Genomic DNA, 22,094 nt, shown 5'->3' on the forward strand with positions numbered 1-22,094 from the left:
GAACTAGAGGGATGCTCTGTGGTTAAGAACACATACCAGAGGATGCAGGTTTGGAACCACCCAATCACATGGTTCACTACTCCCTATAACCCCAACTCCAAAGGATCAGACACCTCTGGCATCCGCAAGTACCCACACTCATGGTACAAATGCACACAGAGACAGACAGACAGACACACACACACACACACACATACACACACACACAGGTGCATGAAAAAATGCTGAGTAATCCAATATATTTTAATAATATAATAAATTTAACAATTTTGTTTTGTGTTTAATATCTTTTTTAGCCCACGAATGAGTCTTGACCATTCTTTTGAATCAAAGTTCATTTAAAAGAATTTGAGTAAAAACCTTTAGTCCTTACAAACCACGATTAATTCAATCTTAATTGTTTGTAGATTTATGGTGTTTTTATGTGAATAAATGTTTTGCTCAAACATAATTTGTGAACCACATGAGTGGCTGGTGCCCAATGAGGTCAGAAGGCAGCAGATCCCCAGAACTGGAGCTACAAATGGTTATGGGCAACATGTGGGTGCTGAGAAGCAAACCCAGGCCCTCTGAAAGAACAACAGACGCTCTTAACCACTGGTCCATCGGTCCATCTCTCTCTCGCTCTCATCAATTCAATCTTAAGGTCTCTCATACCTATTTTCTTTAAACCACTTTGATTCCTCACTCACAAAAGGGAAATAAAACTATCCCAAACAACTGATGTAAGCAATAAATGTAAAACACGCCTAAAATATAAAATAAAAACTCACAGTTTATAGTGCTAACACCAAATTCATGTCCCTGCTGACCTTTCTCAACATCTCTGCTCAAGCTGTTCTTCCTACTTGGAACACCTTTGACTGTTCAGTAAAAGAGATTAAGATTGGGCTCAAAGGTGAAATCTATCCGTATTTAAAAGATTGTTAATTAAATCTTTCTAGTTCCATGTTCTCTCCCAAAAGACAACATTCTTCACACAGGTATAGAAATTCTTAGGTTGTATGGGTTTTCTATGATCTGTTCTTCCTTCCACAACACTTGGCTTAGAAATAACATTCATTCCATGTGCCAATCTTACTGTCTAGCCTATTAAGATACAACAAACATGCATTAGACTGTACTAGACATGTTTTATATTTGCCCCATACTGAGCCCTCTTGCTCCAAGCAGGAGATAGCTTTTTGTTGCACCCATGTTAAACACAAAGTTTTAGCTATCACTGACCTGGCACTGGCTTCCCCACCTCCATCTCTCTAAACAGCCTATCTTGAGAGCCACTGGCAGAAAAAAGTCAAAGGGTTCCTACAGTTGAAAATACCTTAAATCTCTTTCTTAATGCAGCATAACTGTATTCACAGGTAAGCAGAAAATGGTATTCTGAATATATTACTAGAGATTTTTTAGCAGGAGTGTTTGAGATTGAACTAAAAAAGTGGTGTTGAAATGCTATACTGCGGTTCTTTTTCAATGGTCTTTTTTTTTTCTTTTTGTATATGTACGTGTGTGAGACCTATGTGTGTTAGTGTGTGGGTGCAGTTTATATGCTCATGCATATGACATCAGAGATTAGTGTCAGCGTCTTCCTTCATCACTATATTCTCATATGTTGGGATTCAGAGCTGGCCCACACCCCTCATTTCTCAAGAAGAGGACCTCTTGATGATCTACTATCAGGCTAAAACCTCAGCATCCCTTGAGAAGTTGGGTTTATAGCCGCCTACTGATTTTGGGTCAGCCTACTTCCTCCAACCCTTGGTCTGGAATGAGGAAAACATATGATTCTATTACAATTTCTTATTTTCCTAAGCTTATGATCTACTGAAGAACGCTAACAACTAACTGCATATGCGCTGAGACACAGTCTTTTTACAAACAGGGTAAAAACATGCATAATAACGAGGAGATGCAACAACCTAAACACTGTTCTAGTCAAAATGAAAATGCATCAGTAGGCTTCTGCAAGTTAATTTCAGAAGATGAAATATGAAAATGAATGCTATAATGTGAAAAAACTACTTTTAGGATCAATGAAATACAATGGAAAAGTGATAAATGATAGGTACTTTCTCCTTTTCTTTGGTATTCAAATTTAAAATTTTTAACTTTTGCTATTCAAAAATGTTTAATATTTAAAGTAATGAAGCACTAAAAGATTAATTTCTAAAATCTTCCTTGGGTCTACTGCTATTCCCTACATTAAAATAATCCCTGCCTTCTTTAGAAGGAACCCTGCAGTTTACTTTACAGGCGTAAGTTTCATAAGCATTTTTAAAATGACAGCATACAGCGGGTGGCGTATACACAGCACAGTAGCTAAGCTAATGTGGACCTAAGAAGCTGCCCCGTTCCACACAGCACATCTGTTTGTTAATGCCATTAGACACAAATATTAAGATAGGGCTGGCAGCACATGCCCACAATCTCTGCACCTGAGAAACGAGAGACGGGGGCTCAAGAATTAAGGTCATCTTTAGGTTACATAACTGAGTTCAAAGCCAGTCTGGGTTCCATAAGAGCTTGTCTTGAAATGTGTGAATAAATAGTATAAGTATATTAAACTATGGTCTGAAAAAAAAAATACTCATCATTATATATAGCCTAAAGTAAAGGAGGACATCATCTAGATAATTTACACATGGAGTAAATCATACAGTCCACTTTAATGTCTGTCTTATGCTACCAGTACAGTGCTGAGGCTGCTACTCCTATTCATAGGCATCATGCTAGCTGATCATGCTTGGGTGAGCTCCATTTTCCATTTTATTTTATTCAGTTGCGCTCACTCAGGTCTGCTTTACTAGCAAAGGAATAAGAAATGTTATTTACAAAAAAAAAAAAAAAATACAAAGCCATAGTAATGCATGCCAGTAATCCCAAAATTTAGGAGACAGAGACAAGAGGCTCTGGAGTTCAAGGTCTTCATCCTTAGCTACCTAGAGTTCAAGGCCAACCTGGACTACAACCTGGATCCTATCTCAAAAAATTGTAGCATTAGCAAATCAAACATTCATAGTTGTTCCTAGCCAAATATATTAATGTGTGTTACAGGTTCCACTGAAGAACACAGCTAACAGTCCAAGTATTGTGTCCTTATGCTTCCTTTTGACATTTATACCTGCAACAAAAGTGACTCTAATAAGAATGTCTTGATTTTTCTTAACCAAGGGCCTAAGACCCTCGTGCACAGTACAAATTCCATTTAAACAACACTTAACATTTCTTAAAACTGTCCAAAAGAAATGCAGAAGTAATATTTTTAATAAATATGAACTTAATTTGCTATATATAACTCCAAAGAAAATGTAATTTTTTTCTTCACTATGACTCCAAAAGATGAGAGGCAAGGCTACCCACCAGGTCCTAAAGGAGTGGATCCTGAGAAAGCATCACAATGTATTTCTTTAAAGGTATAGCACCGCCTGAGAACTTAGATGGTGTAATAACTTTTAGACTAAGCATGGGGACCTGTCAGACTCTGGTCTCTGAAGGGATGGTGGCAACTCTAAGCTGTTCATTATGCTACAAAACACTAAGTTGAAATGTTAGACTAGGACAGGGGTTTCTCCCTCTTCACTGAAAAAGAAACCACTGGCTCTGTGGCCTCATTCTGACAGATCCCAGGCCCAAACAGAAAGACCCTTCCACCTGCAATAGACATATGCTAAAAGACTGCTCAGTGAGGAAGACAGCTGGTCTGTCACCAGAAGGTGCTGCTAAATTACAGGTAAGAACCAAAACAATTCTCAAAGGGGGTCTATTAACAAAAAGGTTATGCCTTACCTATACTTACTCTAATCTTATTTTTTTTAATTTACTAGGAAAATATGCAGAAACAATATTAATGAAGGGTAAAGGATGAAAAAGTTTTAGAGGATGCAATACACCCAAAGATTACATAGTATGACAAAGACCAGCAACAACTAATACCCAAGGTTCAAAAACAGCAATAACAACAATGGGACAACTGGAAGAAAGGAACTCAATGAAGAATACCTGGTTGTCATAAAAAGAATGCACCTTCATGCTATTTTACCAAAAGCTTATAGTCTACAAAGTAGGTCATAGTTCTATCCTGCACCAGTAAGAGCACATTTGAATACTATGAGTTTAGACCACCTCTTTATCAGATGGAGAAATACACAGTATCCTATTTAGGGGATACCAACTAAAACATGTAAGACCTGAAACTATGTCTCTAAAACCAGTGTAATGCACTAAAAGTAAATGGCTTTACCAACTTAAAAGCTGTTTAAGGACTTTTTCATTGATACATTTGAGAGCATTTTTAGGAAGCCTCAATAATTTCTAAGAAACTAACAGGGATATTTTGTTGTGTTGTTACTTTTCTTTTGGTAGGCATAATGAGGCTTCTGAGTTGAGCCCTTATTTTCTCATTCAATCTTCATGTAACTGATGGCTTAAACAAATACTATTGTCCTTTTTCTTCTGAGGCTCAGAGAGTGTGAGGAGACTAGTGAGAAGCCAAAGATCTAAAGCATGGCTAACTAAATCTCTGAACCCTTACCTGACCTCAAAGACCATGTCTTTAACTATGCCAAGCTACTTCATGAACAAGACGCTGCTGCTGAATGAAAATACACAAAACTTCGTTCTTGCCAATCTATAAAATACATGTGAACTAACCTTTCAATATTGTTTTGTATCTCTATAAGAGAAAAACAAATCCCCAATAATGATAAATTATACTAATACTCATTCATAGTATTACAAATTTGCATGACTCATTAAAAAAAAAACATCATGTCAATCAATCCGTGCAGTTTAGAATGTTCACACTCCTTCCATCGTGATAAAGACATCCATAGACTTCCATTTATTAATCCTATTCCTGCAATTTATTCCAGAGAAACAAAAATATACAGTACTATCCTTAAAAACCAAACCATAGGCATGGATCAGGTGTAGAACTCCTGCTAGCACAAGCAAGGTTCTAGATTCGATTTCCAACACTCCGAGAAAAAAAACAAAATCTTCCACAGTCAGTCAAAATATACAACACATAAGTATAACATAAAGTATAACATAACATAAAGTATGATAAAGGAATGCAGACTATAATCATAGGCATAAAAAACAGGATTTATGCCTTAAATGAAAACAGCAAAAGATGCAGATATAACTGTAAAAGACATGTAAATACAGAGTAAGCAAAATAAAGTGTTTATTATATTTATAATCATATGAGTAATTTTAGTTTATTTATCTTTAATAGTTCCACTCCTTAACTGTCAAAAGTTAGTTTTAAAAACTCATAACTTAATGCTATCATTTATACTGTTTCTAAACTTACAAATTGAAAACATGAGGTCTAGTTCCTAAAGATATAAAATGTTTAAGATAACAACAAACATATTTATAACAAGAAAACTGCTATTTAAATTAACAGTAACCATGCCCTAAGCAATCAGCATCTCACAGGTAAAAACCCCTGAACGGTATTTTCTGAGTACAATATGCCAGGCACACTTCTACATACTAGGGCTATACCAATGAATAAAACAGACACAATTGTCTTCCTTTGTGGAGCCTGATTACATCCCAGCAGCACAGGCATACAGTAAACAAGATACACAAGGACAATAAACAGCGCACTTGGTAACAGTAAGTGCTAAGGAGAAAAATACAGCCAGGAAGGGACACAGAACATGTACACACAAAGGATGTTATTTAAATTGAATGGCAACAGGTCCAACGGTGATCTGATCAATGACTGAAAGAGGGGAGGGAGTAAGCAACGTGGCATTCAAAGAAACAACATTCCAGGCAAGGTAACAGTGGGTCCAAGAGCACTGAAACCGAGTGGCTGCCCAAGGAGGCTCACTACCAAAAACGGAGAGCTGCAATTAGCTGGACAGCCTTTACCCAGCGCCCCAGCTGACCACAGACGCACTTTAGCTGGGTTCAGCACACAGCTGCTGGTGCTGACATGCCCTTTGATGCTTTTTTTATGTATGTTCCCTTAAGTGTCTCCTGCTAGTCCAGAAACCCGACAACGGCCTGACACACAGCTCTATCAACAGCTCATTCTAAGGACGTCATTCGGATCCAGTCCCTCACCATGACTCGTGCTTATGCAAAAGCCTCAGTGCTTGTAAAACTAAGAAAGGTGAAGCCAGTCCCTAGCTTGACAGATATGAGGATAAATTAAGTTGGCAGGAAAGTTACCAGGGGCTAGTGAGAAAGGGGTACAAAAAAGTAACCACTAGATAGGAGGACATCCAAATGCTAACAGGCCCCTAAAACTCAGGTTGGGAAAATGGAAAAGAAATTTCCAGTAGTGGGAATATACAAGAAATGTCTTAAATAAGAGTATCTTAGGATGTTTACTAAGCTGAGATACAATCTGCACTACTAATGCCAATTTTCTAACAGAACTCTTCCAGAAATAGTTACTCTGGGGGCCATGCTAAAGTACAGAGAACACAACACAGATGTGAGACAGGCTCAAAAGACAGAAGCGAAGGAGATGTAAGCAAGAGTGTGAGAAATGTGTGCTGCCTGAAACTCTGCAAAAATACCTGGGAGGAAATAGTGCCCCGGCACTAACAGACTAAGACTTTAAAGGGACAAAAGATGAAGGCGCACCTGACACACCCAGCTGGATTACACCCCGTGAGGCAGAGTACAACAGGCAAGGCACGAGCACACACGGTTAAAAGCAGGGGGATCACCACTTAGATCATCAAGAGTAGCTGAAGGCTTCATGTCAGGGTGACCTTCTCTAGCCCTGTAAGAATGTTAGAGAACTGGAGAACAATGGAGACAGAGAAATTACAGATAGGACTGATCACATGGAGAAAGCTCCAAAGCCAGGAACGAGGACAGCCTGCTCAGAGAACAGTGCAGAAAACGGCCTATCTGGAACGCAGAATAGCAACTGGCAGGCAAAGACCACAAGAAGATTAGCCAGGTAAGATGAGACCAGATGGAGTAAAGCTCTGAAACCCAGGATGAGAAATCTGAACTTTATTCAACAAGCACTGATGGGAAACTGCTTCCTCCTGTTTTAACAGGTTACTTATTTCGCATAAATACTGTGGTGGTGTAGACTGGTCCCTTTCCCTGCATTAGGACCAGCCTACTGATTTCCTACTATTCAGACTTATTTCCGTATGACAGACTCTCGGGTACACTCATGACTTCTATGAAGGTAAGGCCTCTATTTACTTCACCAACTGTTCTTAAAAGGTCTTCCACAGTTCTGTATCACTTGTCCCCTCTGTCACATGCACTGAGTGTCTATCCTGGGACATGTCCAAATGAGGGATTTAAATATGTCTTAAGGTCTCCCTAGCTCACTGGTCAATTACTTGCCTAGCATGGATAAGGCCTAGGTATGATCCCCAATACAGTAAATAAATAAATAAATAAATAAATAAATAAATAAATAAATAAATAAATAAAAGTTAAGTAAACTGGAAAAGTAAGCATGACTCAGTCCAAAGCCTCAAGAAATTCAGTGATGTAAGGAGAAGGGAAGAAAAGAGACAGGTACAAAACTAACTGGTGAGTGCTAGAGAAGAGGAAGGAATATTAGTGTCAAAAAAGCAAAGGATCAATACATCAGTCTGAGTTAGGAAAGAGAAAACACCCATCAGAAAGCTCTTCACTGAGCTAAGTCTCAAAGAAAAAATAAGTAACACAGTGGGGAAAAAAGTAACAGAATTTTATCTACTCTACTATTTGGAATAATGTTGCAACCTAACTTCTGAAGTGGTTTTACTAGCGCTCTGTTACCTATCCAATTCCAAGAAAATATATATTCTAAGCCAAACTTACTATTCACAAGATGGACAAAATAAAGACAAGCAACCACTTACCCCTTAGTTAAGTACCAGACATTAAAGTTAATTAGCTCTACTCCCAAACACACCCAAGGGCCAGTAAAATAGAAGGTCAGAATTTTCTAACCTCCAGACTGTGAAACCAAAGGTAGGGACTGAAAGATAAGCATATTATCATTGAAGCACACAATATCTAACATATGTATTACTTAGTAATGTTTGTGAGTTCAATCTTTCTATCTCAGTAACATCTCAACTTTATCTGCCCGTTATTTGCATCCTCACCCCTCAAAACATTTAACATCTAAAACAAAGATCGCTATTCAGCCCAGTATGAAAGATCAGCAACTCTATTTTGTTCAGTAAACTACCTGTTGCATAGTTCTATCTTCAGAAAGTTCACAAAGTTCCTCAAAAAAAAAACTTTTTTTGGAATGGGAGATTAACAACTTCAAGATAAATTGTATTATACTATGTCACCACTGTTACTATTTCCCGTTAGGTTATGTCTTTAACTCCCTGTACTCAATAGTGTGCAGCACCATCAATCAGTGGAGCTGTTGGCTTGGGCTGTGACTGGAAAGGGACATAAGGGGGTTTCTGGAGTGCCGATAAAATTCTGCTCCTTGAGCGGGACTCTGACTACACAGGTGTGTCCTACTTGCAAAAAATTTTGCAAGTCTGATCTTTATTCTGTGTGTTGCTTCCCGTATGTAGGTAATGCCCCAGTAAAGAACTGGTTTTAAATCAATGTCACAGCGGTTAGCAGTCAAGTTCCCTCCCTATTAAAATGTCTATTCTATGCACCGAAAAGCTTCTCTACAAAAAAAAAAAGTAGTTCAAGATAAAGCATCTTAATATTTTCTATCGACATATTCCCAAATAACTGATAACTTCTAAACAGAAATCAGAGTTCAGAAAGGACAGAATCTAATAGAAAAATATTTAGAATTAATCCTCCCACACACTCAAAGAACACTTTTTAAAAAGAACTGCGAATGGCTGCTGCACGATGGTGATGCAGATCATATACTGTAAAGCTGATTTAGGAAGAAAAAGGCCAACGCTGACAGCGACAGGCAAGTCAGAGTAGACAGAAGGGCAAAAAATACTGTTTGCAGTATTTAAAATACAGTATAAAATACACGGAAATAGTTCTAGGAGCTCTCTGCTGGTATTTTAGGCCACATTCTAGATTGTTCGGGCAAATCAAAAGGAGACAATAATACCTGCCCCCAGGGTTGACGAAATAAAATGCATGGAAGCATTATTGTAAGACTGAATACTAAATATCCAAAGACTAGCAAGAACGCTCAGGAAGTAACCTTTCTTCATTCGGTTCGCTGAAATCAAACCTGCGACAAGAAACAAAAACTGTGCCCGGAATCCCACCGCCAGAACTCAATCCTCTCTTCTTTCCCTCATGTCTCAAAAGTGCAAAGTGAACTTTAACATCCTCTCCAGGCTCGAGGCGGTACCGCGTAACTAACAAGCGAGCCTCACCTAAAACACACTTTCACCTTTCACCTATAAAGCCAGGGAGGAAACTTTGTCCTGCACACACCGCGGAGCCGGTTCAGCCTTATCCCAACGAGATGTCGGGGCGTTCACTGGCCAAATCCGGGGAGGAGGACACCCCTTTAGAAGAAAATCGGGCCAAGCGGACCCAGAATCCCACCCTCCCCGCCCCAAGGAACGCCCCCGGCGAGTCCAGCCCGGCGAGGAAAATGTCCTTCCGAATGCAAACGTTAACATCCACCGAATGAATGCCCCGCGCTCGGTGCGGCGATGAGACGGCAAAACCAGAACGCACCCTTAAAGTTGACATACAGGAGGGAGGGGCGAGGGGGCGCGGGTTCGCGGCGCGCCCTCCTCCCTCCCCGCGGTCCGGGGACAGGTTGGCGGCCGCCAGGCCAAGCGCCCGGCCGCGGGGCTCGGGGGCGGGGGGTGGAGGACGGCCGGCCTCGTTCCGCGGGCACCCGCGCAGCTCGGGCCCGGGAGGGAAGGGCATAGGCGCGCTCCCGGAGCAGCCGGCTCGGGCCCGGGAAGGCGGCGCGGCCGCGATCCTCACCCGTGCAGGCCGAGGGCGCGACGCCGTTTGTGGAGCAGGCAGAGCAGCAGGAAGGCGGCCCCCGCCAGCGAGGAGTTCCGCGCGGTCAGGTACTTGCTGAAGGCCGCCATGGCAGCGGCAGCGGCGAGCGAGCGGCGGGGCAGGGGACGCGCCGGCGACTGCCTCGGTGCAGGAAGCGCGGAGGAAACTGGGAGGAGAGCTCGGCGCCGAGCCGGGGCGGGGCCGGCCGCGCGGGAACGCCCCCCGGCGCGCGCCGCCGCGCCGAGCCCACCGCGGACTCTGGCTTCCCCGGGCGCGCGGGCCGGGCTGGGGGGGGAGCGCGGGGAAGGGGGCGGGTCGAAAGGTTCTTTTCCCGGGGGAGAGCTCTGCGCACGCGCGGACCCCCGGAGGACTCGCCGGAAGCGCTGTGGGCAGGCGCCGCGGGTGCCCGGCGTTGGTGCGGGGCTGCCCCCGCGCTTCGGCGCGCGCCACACACCCGAGCTTTCCCAAGAACTGGAAGAGCGGGCCGGGCCTGCGCCGCAGACTCAGTGGGCCCTGCCCCTCCGCCATCCCCTGGGTGGGTCGGTACCACCCTCTTAAAGAAGCCGGGGAAGGAGGGGAACGGCTGGAGGCACGGTCATCGTTTGCAACTCAGAGAAGGGAGACCTGGAAAGAAAGATCAGCTACCTTATTCCAAGCCGCCGTGCAATAGGATCTCTAGAGTTCTGTAAAAATCAGTTTGGGAGAACCGATCTATTCACTGTTAATTTTTAAATAAGAAAAATGTAGTAGGAAGAAAAGCTCAGAGTGCGCGACACAAAGGAGTTTTAAGAAAAATTCTTCTTTTTGTGTTGTACCGGGAATGGCGAATTTTGGGGAAAAAATGTATTTCTTTATGTTAGGTCTGGTCAAAGAAAGTTTGAGAAACGCTGTACTTTGCAAAGGGACATTCAGAAATAACAATCGTGCGTTGTACAAACGCTGGCCTTGCTCCCAGAAGCAGACCGGCTTTACAGATTACAGCCTTCTTCTCCCGTCCCGCCCCTATCTTGCAGAAATTGTTATCCCTAGCATTTAGTCTAGCGCATGCACAGTAACTTAATGAATGGCTGTTTTCAGTTGAGGAAACTGTAGAGAAGCAAGTGTCAGTCAGAAAGGGAGCTTATAAAACCTCACACAATACAGACGCGTTTTAAAGTTGCCTACGCATTAAAGTAACCGGTGAAAGAGTAGTGCCCTAGGTGTTCTGTCTGTGTGAACGGTTGTCTGAAAGGTTATGCGAATGGCAAAGACCAGACACGGTGGCGTGTGCTGTGTACAGGTGCTCAGCAATCAGTCAAAAGTCTAAGTGACACAAAAGTAGAGCTTCCTCCGTATGCCATTCGTGTATTTCCCATTACCCTGGGAATCATTTACGTAATTAGGTATGCCTGGCACAGAGAACACAAGTATGAACAATCAATCCCTTATTCTCCAGAGGCTGGTACAGAAGAAAAACATGAAGAAAAATACAGATGAATTAGGTGTCAAGCTAGAAAAAAATGAACTAGATGCTGTAAGAATACCAAAAAGAAAATTTAGAATTTTCCTAGAACTTTTAATTAAGGCTTGACAAATACAGTGATTTCAGAGCTACACCCAAAGGAGGCTATGAGCAGATGAGGGGGAGTTGAGGGTGTAAAGGTGACCTTCATTCACACTGTATTAAGGAGTGTCTTCCGTATAGTCGATTGTTAGTTGCTGAACCGGCAGTGAGCTCAATGCTAACAGATTCCGGTATCATCATTGCTATTGAGGAATCTCCTGTCTCAGTGTTGTGTAAAAATTACTATCCAAGCCAGATGTGGTGGCATACCTTTCATCCCAGCACTCAGGGAGGTAGAGGCAGGCAGATCTCTGTGAGTTTGAGGCCAGCCTGGTCTTCAGAGTGATGCTAGGACAGCCAAGGCTACACAGAGAAACCCTGTCTCGAAAACAAAAATAACAACGACAAAAATTTATACTCCCAAGTGTCTCTGGTTAATAAAGAAGGTGAAAAGCCTGTAACTGGGCAGAGGAGACAGTAGGCAGAACTTCTGTTCCCGGTTCAGAAGGGGGCTAGTCCCAAAGAGAGAGGGGGGGGGTGAGGAGGGGAGAGGAAGAGAAGGGAAGGGGAAGGGAGGGAAGGGAAAGGTTGTGAGGACAAAGATGGAGCTGGAGTGGCAGGGTGAGATTAGGTGTCAAGTAGCATTGAGCACATGGCTGGGAAGTAGCTAGCCTAGCTTAGATGGGTTAGAGCAGATCAATATCTGTCCAGCTATGGTACTTAAAGCTTATTTTAAAATGTAACAGATCTCCGTGCTCATTATTTGGGAGCTGGAGCAGGCATAGGAAAAGAAAAAACAAAACAAAACAAAACTTTAATTCCAACGGGGGGGGGGGGGTCACTAGTGAATTGTAGTGTAGTGTCAAAGTGTTGGGAGCCAGGGGAGAAAATGAGTTGTAATAACGGAGTGTTTCTAAACTGATGGAGAACGTCCACGAGGATGTAGATTTCAAAACATTCAGAAGAGAAAAAAAGAATAATCCGCTGACAAAACGTTCTTGCTCAAGAAGTATAGGAAAATTTTAAGGGACAGGAAGAGGAAACAAGGAAGGAAGGTGGAAGGTTAAGAAGGAAAAAGGAAGGAAGAAAAATTATACAGGCTGCAATGTTTTCTAGTTGTTGCTATGCCTGTCCGATACAAGCCACTGAGGGTTAGTCCAACAGAGTTAGCTTTACCAAGCTGATGCGAAAAGGGGTACCACACAGCAGGACTGTGATCATTACCACCAAAAGAAGAAGAAGAAGAAGAAGAAGAAGAAGAAGAAGAAGAAGAAGAAATGTCTGCACTTAGAGAATAAAATCTAAATGAATTATTGCTTGATAAGCTAGAAGAAAAAAGAGATCTACTTCCAATATCAAACTTGAGTTGAAAAGTAGACTCTGGATTCTATTACTTTGGAAACATAAATGTTAAATCAGTGCAGAGTGTTGTGTCTATAAATCTCTTGTCTCTAAATTGGGGCCTGTCTTAGTTTGGGTTTCTATTGCTGTGATGAATCACCATGACCAAAAAGCAAGTTGGAGAAAAAAGAGTTTATTTGGCTTAGACTTCCACATTGTAGTCCATCATTGAAGAGAGCCAAACAGGGCAGGAACCTGGAGGCAGGAGCTGATGCAGAGGCCATGGAGAAGTACTTCCTACTGGTTGCTTGTTCCTGGCTTGCTCAGTCTGCTTTCTTATAAAACCAAGGACCAGCAACCCAGGGACAGCACCAACAATATGATAGGCCCTCCCCCATTAGTCACTAATTAAGAAAATGCTGCTCTTAGAGATTGTACAAAGGCATTTTGTTAATTGAGATTTCCTCCTCTCAGATGACGCTAGCTTTTGTCCAACTGTCATAAAAATATCCATCACAAGGCCACTTCTGTAAACCAAACTCACTTTATCAGAATCCTCCAAGCAAGAAGGGAAACTACTCTTTCGAGTGATACAATCTCAGAACTACAAAGTTTAGGATTCTAGAAGGGAAAAAATATATATATATATCCTTAAACTATGTCATTTGATATGCATTATTTCAGATTCACATCTCATCATACCAAATAAATACAAGAAAGAGAGAATAGAATTTAATTAAGCAGTCTCCAGAAGATCTGACCATTAAAGAATTTGAGCTACTGAGAACAGGGGAAAGATGGGACATATAGAGTTGGAGAATCAAGAAAGAATCAAAAAAAATGTGGCAGCCAGCTCTCAGGATTGTTCTCCTGAGCTTTGTATTCTGGTGTCCTTGTCTTCATGTCTCTCCTTAATTACAAAAAGAGTAACCTGATAGTATGTGGCTCTTGTCTGGGACCCTAATAGTATGACTTCTGCCTTGTTCTCCTGGACTGCTTTTTATAGAGGGAGCCAGCTGCTGTGGAGAAATCTCTGGATGCCCCAGAGAAGCCAACAGCAGCCTGACAGTCACTTGACAAACAGGCTTCTCTCTGCAGGCAGAAAACTATGATCATGTAACTCAATGAAGATGCTTCTCACCCTCTGACTCACAGAGGCTGTTGAAACAGAACGTGTTACCTGTGTTAAGGCACTAAATTTGGAGTGTGATCTTTTTACAACAGATTGATTTGGGTCAACCGTTTAAAAAAAGCTGGGACATAAGAGATTTAGAAGAAATAGTGGAATCAGAGATAGAAACAAAAATAAAACTGATTGAGGAAGACGGCTAAGGCTGAAGTTATAGGAGGAGTATGAAATGAGAGAAAAGACTGAACTGTGTAGTACCAACTTGTGGAAGGCACCAAGTTAACAAGGTGTGATTTTTTTTTTCCGCATGCAAGAATAAGTATTATGTATAGCATGCATAACTTTGGAGGAAGTACCTCAGCTTTATTTTGGGGGTAGAACATGCTTATGGAGCATGAAGGATAGCATGGAGGAGGAAATAACAAGCTGAGAGACCAGTTTACACACTAATGTAAAATATCTAGGTAAAAGGTAATGAGAACCAAGCAAATAGCAAGAGAAGAATTCTGTGGATTTAATTTGGATATTGTTACTTAGTAGGAAGAAAACTTTTTAATTGCCTGTGATATCTGCCAGCTGTCTGAGAGGATGATGACATTTACCCAAAGTCAAAGGTACAGAAGTGGTGTATACTATTTTTGAAGGCTAATGAGATGCAAACGAGCAAGCCCCTCACTGTTTTCTCATCACCAGGATAAACTCCAGGATTCTCCACATCCACATGAAGCTGGTTGCAGGAGAAGCTCTGGCTACCCAAACCTCCCACCCCAGGAAATAAGTGGACACTCCAGTCACTTCCTCCCTGCCACGTATTATTCTTTTTGCCTTAGGTTAACAGGCACACCATCTGTGCATCCTATAGGATACACTCTTTCTTCCAGTTTCTGGTAGGATCCTTTAAGTCGCTGCAAACTTCAGTTACAATTCAAGTTATGGCCAAAGTCGTGAAGCCCTTCACTAATGAAGGCAATGATGTATAGAGCCTGTTCTCCAGCTAGGAGAAAAGGAAGAGAAAAATATTTAATTGATATCTCAAGAAGTGATCTTGTGAATCATGCCTTGAGAACACACCTAGAAGTAAATAAAACAGCCCTGCCCTCTTAGGATTAACAACGTGAACAAAGACCATAATCAAAGGGGAAATGTAATAAAAGCTGTGTTGGGTATATAATCAAACTTAACTTATGAATTTGCAAGAGGGAAAAACTAATCCAGGCGAGGGACTTGCATGAAAACAAGCTTATGGGGCCAGATGTTTACTGTAATCTTTGCACTGATTTCACTTCGCCATGCCTGCACTTGTGTGCTCAGTTTCCTGTATGTGTGACCTCAGTCGGGCACAGAGCAAAGTGACGTTGGTCTTGACGTTCCATCCGGCAACTCAGTGCCCAGTCATCCATCTGTGTGATCCAACCAAACACTCCTTTAAAAACCTCAGTAATACTCAGCCTAACTAGTTGTTCAATTCAATGTCACCATCCTCTTTTGTGGACCCTAATTGCTGCAGTAACCCACCCATGAATGAATTTTTCACTGAGCTTTATCAGCTCTCCTTCCTAGAAACAGAACTTTGCACAATACCCTCCTCAGGTTGAAATCCTGCTCCACAGTCGCCATGAGTCATGGGCCCACTATCTGACTCCCACCAGAATGAAAAATTGTGTAGTTGAAGACAGAGTCTCATATATTCCAGGATGGCCTTTAATGAACTATGTAGCTGGGGATGACCTTGAACCTTTGGTCCTCCTGCTTCTAAGGACTGGACTTGTAGGCTTGTACCACCATGCTCAGTTTATGTAATGCCAAGGATCAGATATTTCTGGATGTTAGGCAAGCACCACAGTACATCCTCAGCCTAGAGAATAAATGATTCTAGGTAGTTTTAAAGTAAAATTTATACAAAGTCCAACAGACTCTTTATTATTTTCATTTGTATAATGTTTTAAAACTATAAAACTGTAATTTCACCGATATAACTACATGTTATAGTGATGCTACATTTTGAGATAAGAAACATACAAATTATCTTATAATGAAATGTTTATATGCATGAACTCATACTGAACTATCTGCTTTGTCTAGGTTATAAAATGTGTTAAACACCTGTTAGCAATTACTGTCTTTAGGGGGAAGAGACAGAACTCCTTAGCAGATGAAGGGGTCAAGGAACACCTGATGATGGGCAGAGTAGCAGCCACTATCAGGGTCTTGTTCCATTCTGATTCAGGAAGAAATTATTGTTTTTATCTCGATTTACCCTAGGCTTAAGCTCCTTGGAATTGGTACTTTTCTATAATACACAGTAGCTGATTGTGTCTGGCTGTCCTCTAAAATTTTTCGCATACTACCTTCTGTCTTGTTAAAAAGAAAATACAGGGTCTGGGAGATGGCTTATAATTCTGGCACTCCTACTTCAGGATGGGAGGCAGAGACAGGAGAAATCCAGAAACTCACAGGCCAGATGGTCTGGCAGACAATAAAGAACAGAAAAATAATAAATAAATGAATAAATAAATAAATGTCCTGATGTCCTGTCACAAACTAGGTAGAAGGCAAGAACCAATACTCAAGGAGGTCCTCTAACCTCCACAGGCATACCGTGGCAAGCAAATGGTCTCCAACACGTGGACACACATACACACACACATAAAGATTTTTAGAAGGAGAAAGGAGGAGGACAGCTGGGTGAGGTGGCTCACGCCTATGGCTCTGTCTTGGTGGGCTGAGGCAGTAGAATTGCCTGAGCCCAGGAATTTGGCCAGCCTAGGCAACACAGTGTGACTTTCAACTCAAAACGAAAACGAACAGAAAGAAGCAGCCTCGGTCTTCTCAGCCACCCAGCCACATCTTCATCTCTTACAATGTTTGTTTAATCCGGCCCTTGACTCCCTTGCTTCCTCCGGCCACAGGGGTTACTAAGTGCACGCTCTGCCAACCTTTGCATTCTGATGCAACAGTTTCAAACTTACTCTCCTGTCCCGTCCCAATACTGTTTGTCTTTCCTCAGGTTTTGTAGGTTTTCCCTGAATTTTCCCATCCTCAAGTCTAGATAGAAATCCACCCAATTACCCTACGAAGCAATTATAGTTCTGTACTAACATACTTGTCTTCTGCTTCCCTCAAATAATGAATTCCTTCAGGGAAAGGGCTGCAATTTTCTTCTTTACAAAGAGACAACTAGTTAATAGGTTAGGCTGTCTGGGCCAGAGAGCCAGCGCTACAGCTTCTCCGCTCTGTCAGTAAACAAACCAAACATGGGCAATAATGTACACGAACAGGCCGTGTTACAATAAAACGATCGCAATAAAAGCTTGAATTCAATATAGTTCTCCTGAATGATGAAATGCTGTTTTCCGGTCATGGCTGTTTTAAGTTGACTGAAAAATGCAAAATTTAAGAGCGGGAGGTGGTGGTACACTCAGGAGGTGGAGGCAGAAGCATCAAAAATCCAAGCCACCCTTTGCTATGCAACAGTAATAAGTTCAAGGCCATCCTTGGCTCCGTACATAGCTAGCTCAAAGCCAGCCTGGGATATGAGAACCTTTCTCAGAAATGGGGGGAGGGCGAAGGTAGGGAGAACTACAAAGTGATTCCCATCTCACAGGCTATATAGACACAGGAAGTGAGGCTGGATTTGTCTGAACAGCAATAATTTGCTATTTCATAAGGGACATAGATGACCTGAATGTGAAACAGTTGTCAGGAACATCATTGACCTAGATTTCTTTTGTCTTCAGCCTAGCTACATGTTACTTTTATGGACTGGATAATATTATGCAAAATATGTTTCTGTTTCCTCATCAGTAAAATAGTACCTACTCCAAAAGGTTGTTATTAGGATTAAATGCTTGAGTGTATACAGCAGTTGAGCGGTGATTAGCACATAGAAAACCCTATAAATCGCAGCAATTGTCATAAACGCTTTGATAATGTCTTGCCCCAGGATAGACACTCCGCGTGTTCCTCTATAATGTGTTAGAAAATGTTGAGAGGAATTGTCCAATAAACAATTGCTTAAAAGGAAAAAAAAAACATAAAAATGATAATTGAAGGTATGTGAGATGGCTGGAGAGGTGGCTTAGTGGTTAAAAAGCATTTGCTGTTATGCAGAGGACCAGGATTCATTTCCTGGCAGCATCTGTAACTCCAGTTTGAGGGGATATGTTGCCTTCTGGTCTTCATTGACACTACAGATAAGCGGTGCACATACAAACATGTAGGAAAAAAAAAACACTAAAAAATATGTGAGATAGGTATGTGTCGAATCAAATAAGAGTACATTTAGAGTCAGGGAAAATAAATAATCTTTATTGCAACCTGATTTTATATTAATTCTCAAAATACTAGTCTCGTCCTTTTCCAACCTTGTTTGCCGGTGTTATTCTGGATTTCACCTCTTTTCGAGATCACTGGCCTCACCTGGCCAGCCTTCAGCCACTGCCTCTCCCTGGGGACTCTGTTCCAAACAGACCCATGCTCCAAATAGTTCATCCTCATTTATGTCTTTCAGCATGCGACTAGCCATGCCTACAAGGTTCTTCTCTCAGACTTCCGCTCTCTAGATCTCACCATCGGAGAAGAATGAGGTTCTCAAAGCATGAATCAGACCCCATATTTTCTGCTTAAAGCCTTTCTATGGTCTCCCCTGAATTAGACTAAAGTCCAGCTCCTTGCCAAGGCTACCAGGGGCTTCCTAGCCTCGTACCCCACATGGGCTTTCCTTATTGGAAAAGCTTTAGCCTCCCACATTTTCAAATGTGTTCATCTGCTCATGTCTTGGGGACTGAATAAGTTCCTATTTGTAAAGTGTTTACAAGAAAGCTTGACCTACGTAAATATCCCCTAATTTTAGTGAAACAAGGTAAAAGAAAACATATGTATATTTACAAATTAAGACTTCCTTCATTTTGTTTGTCTGGAGAACGCGGATTTAATATAAAGACATTTGCTAACCTCTGCCCTAGGAAGACAATGATAACATTACCTAAAATAATAAAAAATATATGAGAAGTAGTAGGATATAAAATGAATGTGTGGAAAAGATATAAATATATGTGTGTATATATATTAAATAGCAAGTTTTAAAATGTAACAAATGATAAAGCCCCATTTTCAAATAACTGTTTTTTCAAAAACTGAAAACAAATATTCAAAATCTTTCTGAAAAAAATTATAAAATATTCCTGAAGGACACAAAAGGAGACTTAACAAATAGCAAGATGTTCTTTGTCCTGGGTTAGGATGTTTCGGTATCATCCAGATGCCAGTTCTCCGAATGTTGATTTATAAAGTTAAGGCAATTTTTAGAAGAAATCCAGTGAGCTGCTGGACATGGTGGCATATTCCATGAAGCGTGGAATTTGAGAAGTTTCAAGCAGGAGTTCAGGGCTATTCCTTTGCCACCTAGTTAGTTTGAAACCAGACTAGGCTACATGAGACCCTGACTCAAATCTACCCTTACCTCCCCCCCCCCCAACACACACACAAAATTCAATGAGCTTTTTTTATGTAGTTGAGAAAAGTTGATTTTATTTATAGTCCATATAGGAAAAGAACATCCCAGAATATCTACAACAGGAGGGTCTAGCTCTATCGGAGAGTAAAACATAGTGAGGGACCTTTGTACCTGGTATAAGAAAAGACAGTCCAATGGCTTAGAGTGGAAAGACAAAGCCGGGTGCAGAGGCGCACACCTATAATCCCAGCACTTGGGGAGGCAGAGGTAGAGGATCTCTGTGGGTTCAAGTCCAGCCTGGTCTGTGAGTCCAGAACAGCCAAAGATACACAGAGAAATCCTGTCAAAAAAAAAAAAAAGTTGAGAAATGAAGTAAAATGCATGTAAATATTTAATGCATGTAATGATAGCGTGCATATCTTATAATTGAAGCAAAGGCAATTGCTTGTTTGCTGTTTAATTATGTTAAGGCAACTGGGTAACCATTTGAAAAGAAAAAGAAGTTCATTTTTTACTACACTGTAGATAAAAGCCTAACATCCCTAATTTTAAAAGAACTTTAAACTGAAGTAAAAAAGCAAAGATTTCTACAGGAAAAAAAAAATGTTTACAACTTACCAAAAAATAAAAGATATTAAAATGGTCTTTACACATGTTGAAAGATTTTCAGTTTCAATCATGATGAAGAAGTGTAAACTATGTAAAATATATAAAAATTAAGTCAACTCAGGGGCTCCAAAAGGAGACCAACAGAGTCAAAAAAACTGAGCCCTGGGGCCCCTGCAGAAACTGATAACCCAACCAAGCACAATGCATGGAGAGGACCTAAAACCCCAGCTCAGATGTAATGCATAGACTCAGTATCCAGTGGGTCCCTAGTAAGGGGAGCAGGGGCTGTCTCTGGCATGAACTCAGTGGCTGGCTCTCTCATCACCTCCCCCTGGGGGGTGCAGCCTTGCCAGGCCACAGAGGAAGGCAATGGAGCCAGCCCTGATGAGACCTGATAGGCTAGTGTCAGATGGAAGGGGAGGAGGACCTCCTCTATCAGTGGAGAGAGGGGCATAGGGGGAGAAGGAGGGAGAGTGGGATTGGGAGGAAAAGAGGGAGGAGGCTACAGCAGGAATACAAATTGAATAAATTGTAATAAATGATAATAATAATAAATGTTTAAAAATATTTTTTAAAATGAAGTTAAACTATACTGCCCTTCATTTTGTACCTACAATATTGGCAAAAATTTTAAAACTTATTAACAATACTCTCAAACATTGTTGCTGTGAATGGGAAAAAAATAAAGGAAGTTGGGCAATATGTATTCAAATGTGGTTCAAATTAGCATCACCAGTGTAAGGCAGACAGCTGTCTCATGCTTCTAAAACTGTAACACTAAGGAGATGGTGACTCCTATGCAGGGTTCCAGCTTAGAAAGCACAATGGGAATTTTTCTGTGAGAAAAGATAAGAATAACTCAAAATGAAGAACATGTTGTTGAAAGGGAAGTAGATGCTGTATTTGACAAAACTGCCAGCATCATAAAAGACAGAGAAAAGCTATGGAAATGTCTCAGATTAAGGAAAACGAAGGGGAGGTGATAGTTAAAAGTAACAGACTCTATACTGGAGTTTGATTGGAAATGAGCATGGGGACATTATTGAACCAACAACTAACGAAACTGAAAGAATGCTGGTAGATCAGAGTGTTATATCAATATTAAATGTGCTGAAATTGGTAATTACTTTAATTGTATTCTAAGATATTTATATTCTAATTTTACATACACTGAAGTATTTAAGTATAAAGGAGCCACAGTTTAAGAGTAAAAGTCTTCAGATAGTTCAGGTAACACAAGCACACATGTGTAAAAAGAAAACATACACACAAATAAAGCAATACTATAATTTAACCAAGAGCGCACGTTTTGGGCTGCTTTAGTTCTTGCAACTTTTGGTAAATCATAAATAATTTCGAAATAGAAAAATTTTGTTAAAAAGAGAGAGTGATAGAACTTAAGAATTATTGACAAATGTCCCTAGCAGCTGTATGAACCAGTGTTCTCTAGAAGAACAGAACCCACTGAATTTATTAAACTGACTCACACAGTATGAGTAGCAAAGTCCAACAGTAGCTGTCTACACACTGGAGAGGCTTAGAACCCAGTAGCTACTCAGTCTGAGAGGCTGGATGCCTCAGCCGTCCCTACCTGGCACCAAAGACCTGCAGAAGCCAGAGAGTTACTGGTCATCAGTCTACACTGGACAGCTTGAGAGACTGGGTTCCAATGTCAGCAAATGATAGCAGCGGCAGCGGTGGCAGCAACAGAGTAGATACACTTACCAGCAAGAAGCAAAAGCAGGAAGATTTATATTCCATTGGCCTTTGGTGAGGTGGAAGATAAGTCCATATTACTGATGACTCCATGCACTTCAAAAACAGGACCCAGAGACTCCTGAGCTGGAACTGACCTGAATTCCTTCTCACAGAGGACTAGCTTTCATGGTATCAGAAGGAGCCATGCAAACTTCCAAAGGAAGGAAGCAACCAATAGTCGTATCTAGCTGTAATGCCTATGAACCACATTAATGTCAAGCACAGCACAACAATCCTAGGGGGGAGGTAGTAGCATACACGCCTTGGTGGTAACTAATCACTCTCCAAATACAATCTCAGACGAACAAACAGAGCAGCGTTGCTTTTCCGACAGACCTCTTTGGATCTGTGTTACCCCC

At 41.3% G+C, this 22,094-nt stretch overlaps 1 protein-coding gene across 2 annotated transcripts in view; it reads right to left on the reverse strand.

Annotated features, from left to right (window-relative positions):
- Abcd3 (ATP binding cassette subfamily D member 3) overlaps window positions 1–10,147 on the reverse strand; it is a 56,585-nt gene extending 46,438 nt beyond the window's left edge. Inside the window, exon 1 of one of the 2 annotated variants that reach the window (XM_055628107.1) lies at window positions 9,880–10,147. In XM_055628107.1, the coding sequence (XP_055484082.1) occupies window positions 9,880–9,989 (110 nt within the window). In that variant the 5' untranslated portion in view covers window positions 9,990–10,147. The remainder of the gene's footprint in view (window positions 1–9,879) is intronic. The other variant, XM_055628108.1, reaches the window with a different exon arrangement.
- Window positions 10,148–22,094: the final 11,947 nt, after the last annotated feature.

The sequence above is a fragment of the Psammomys obesus genome, unplaced genomic scaffold, assembly GCF_907164565.1.
Source record: "Psammomys obesus unplaced genomic scaffold, mPsaObe1.curated_primary_1811, whole genome shotgun sequence".
NCBI classification, from domain to species: domain Eukaryota; kingdom Metazoa; phylum Chordata; class Mammalia; order Rodentia; family Muridae; genus Psammomys; species Psammomys obesus.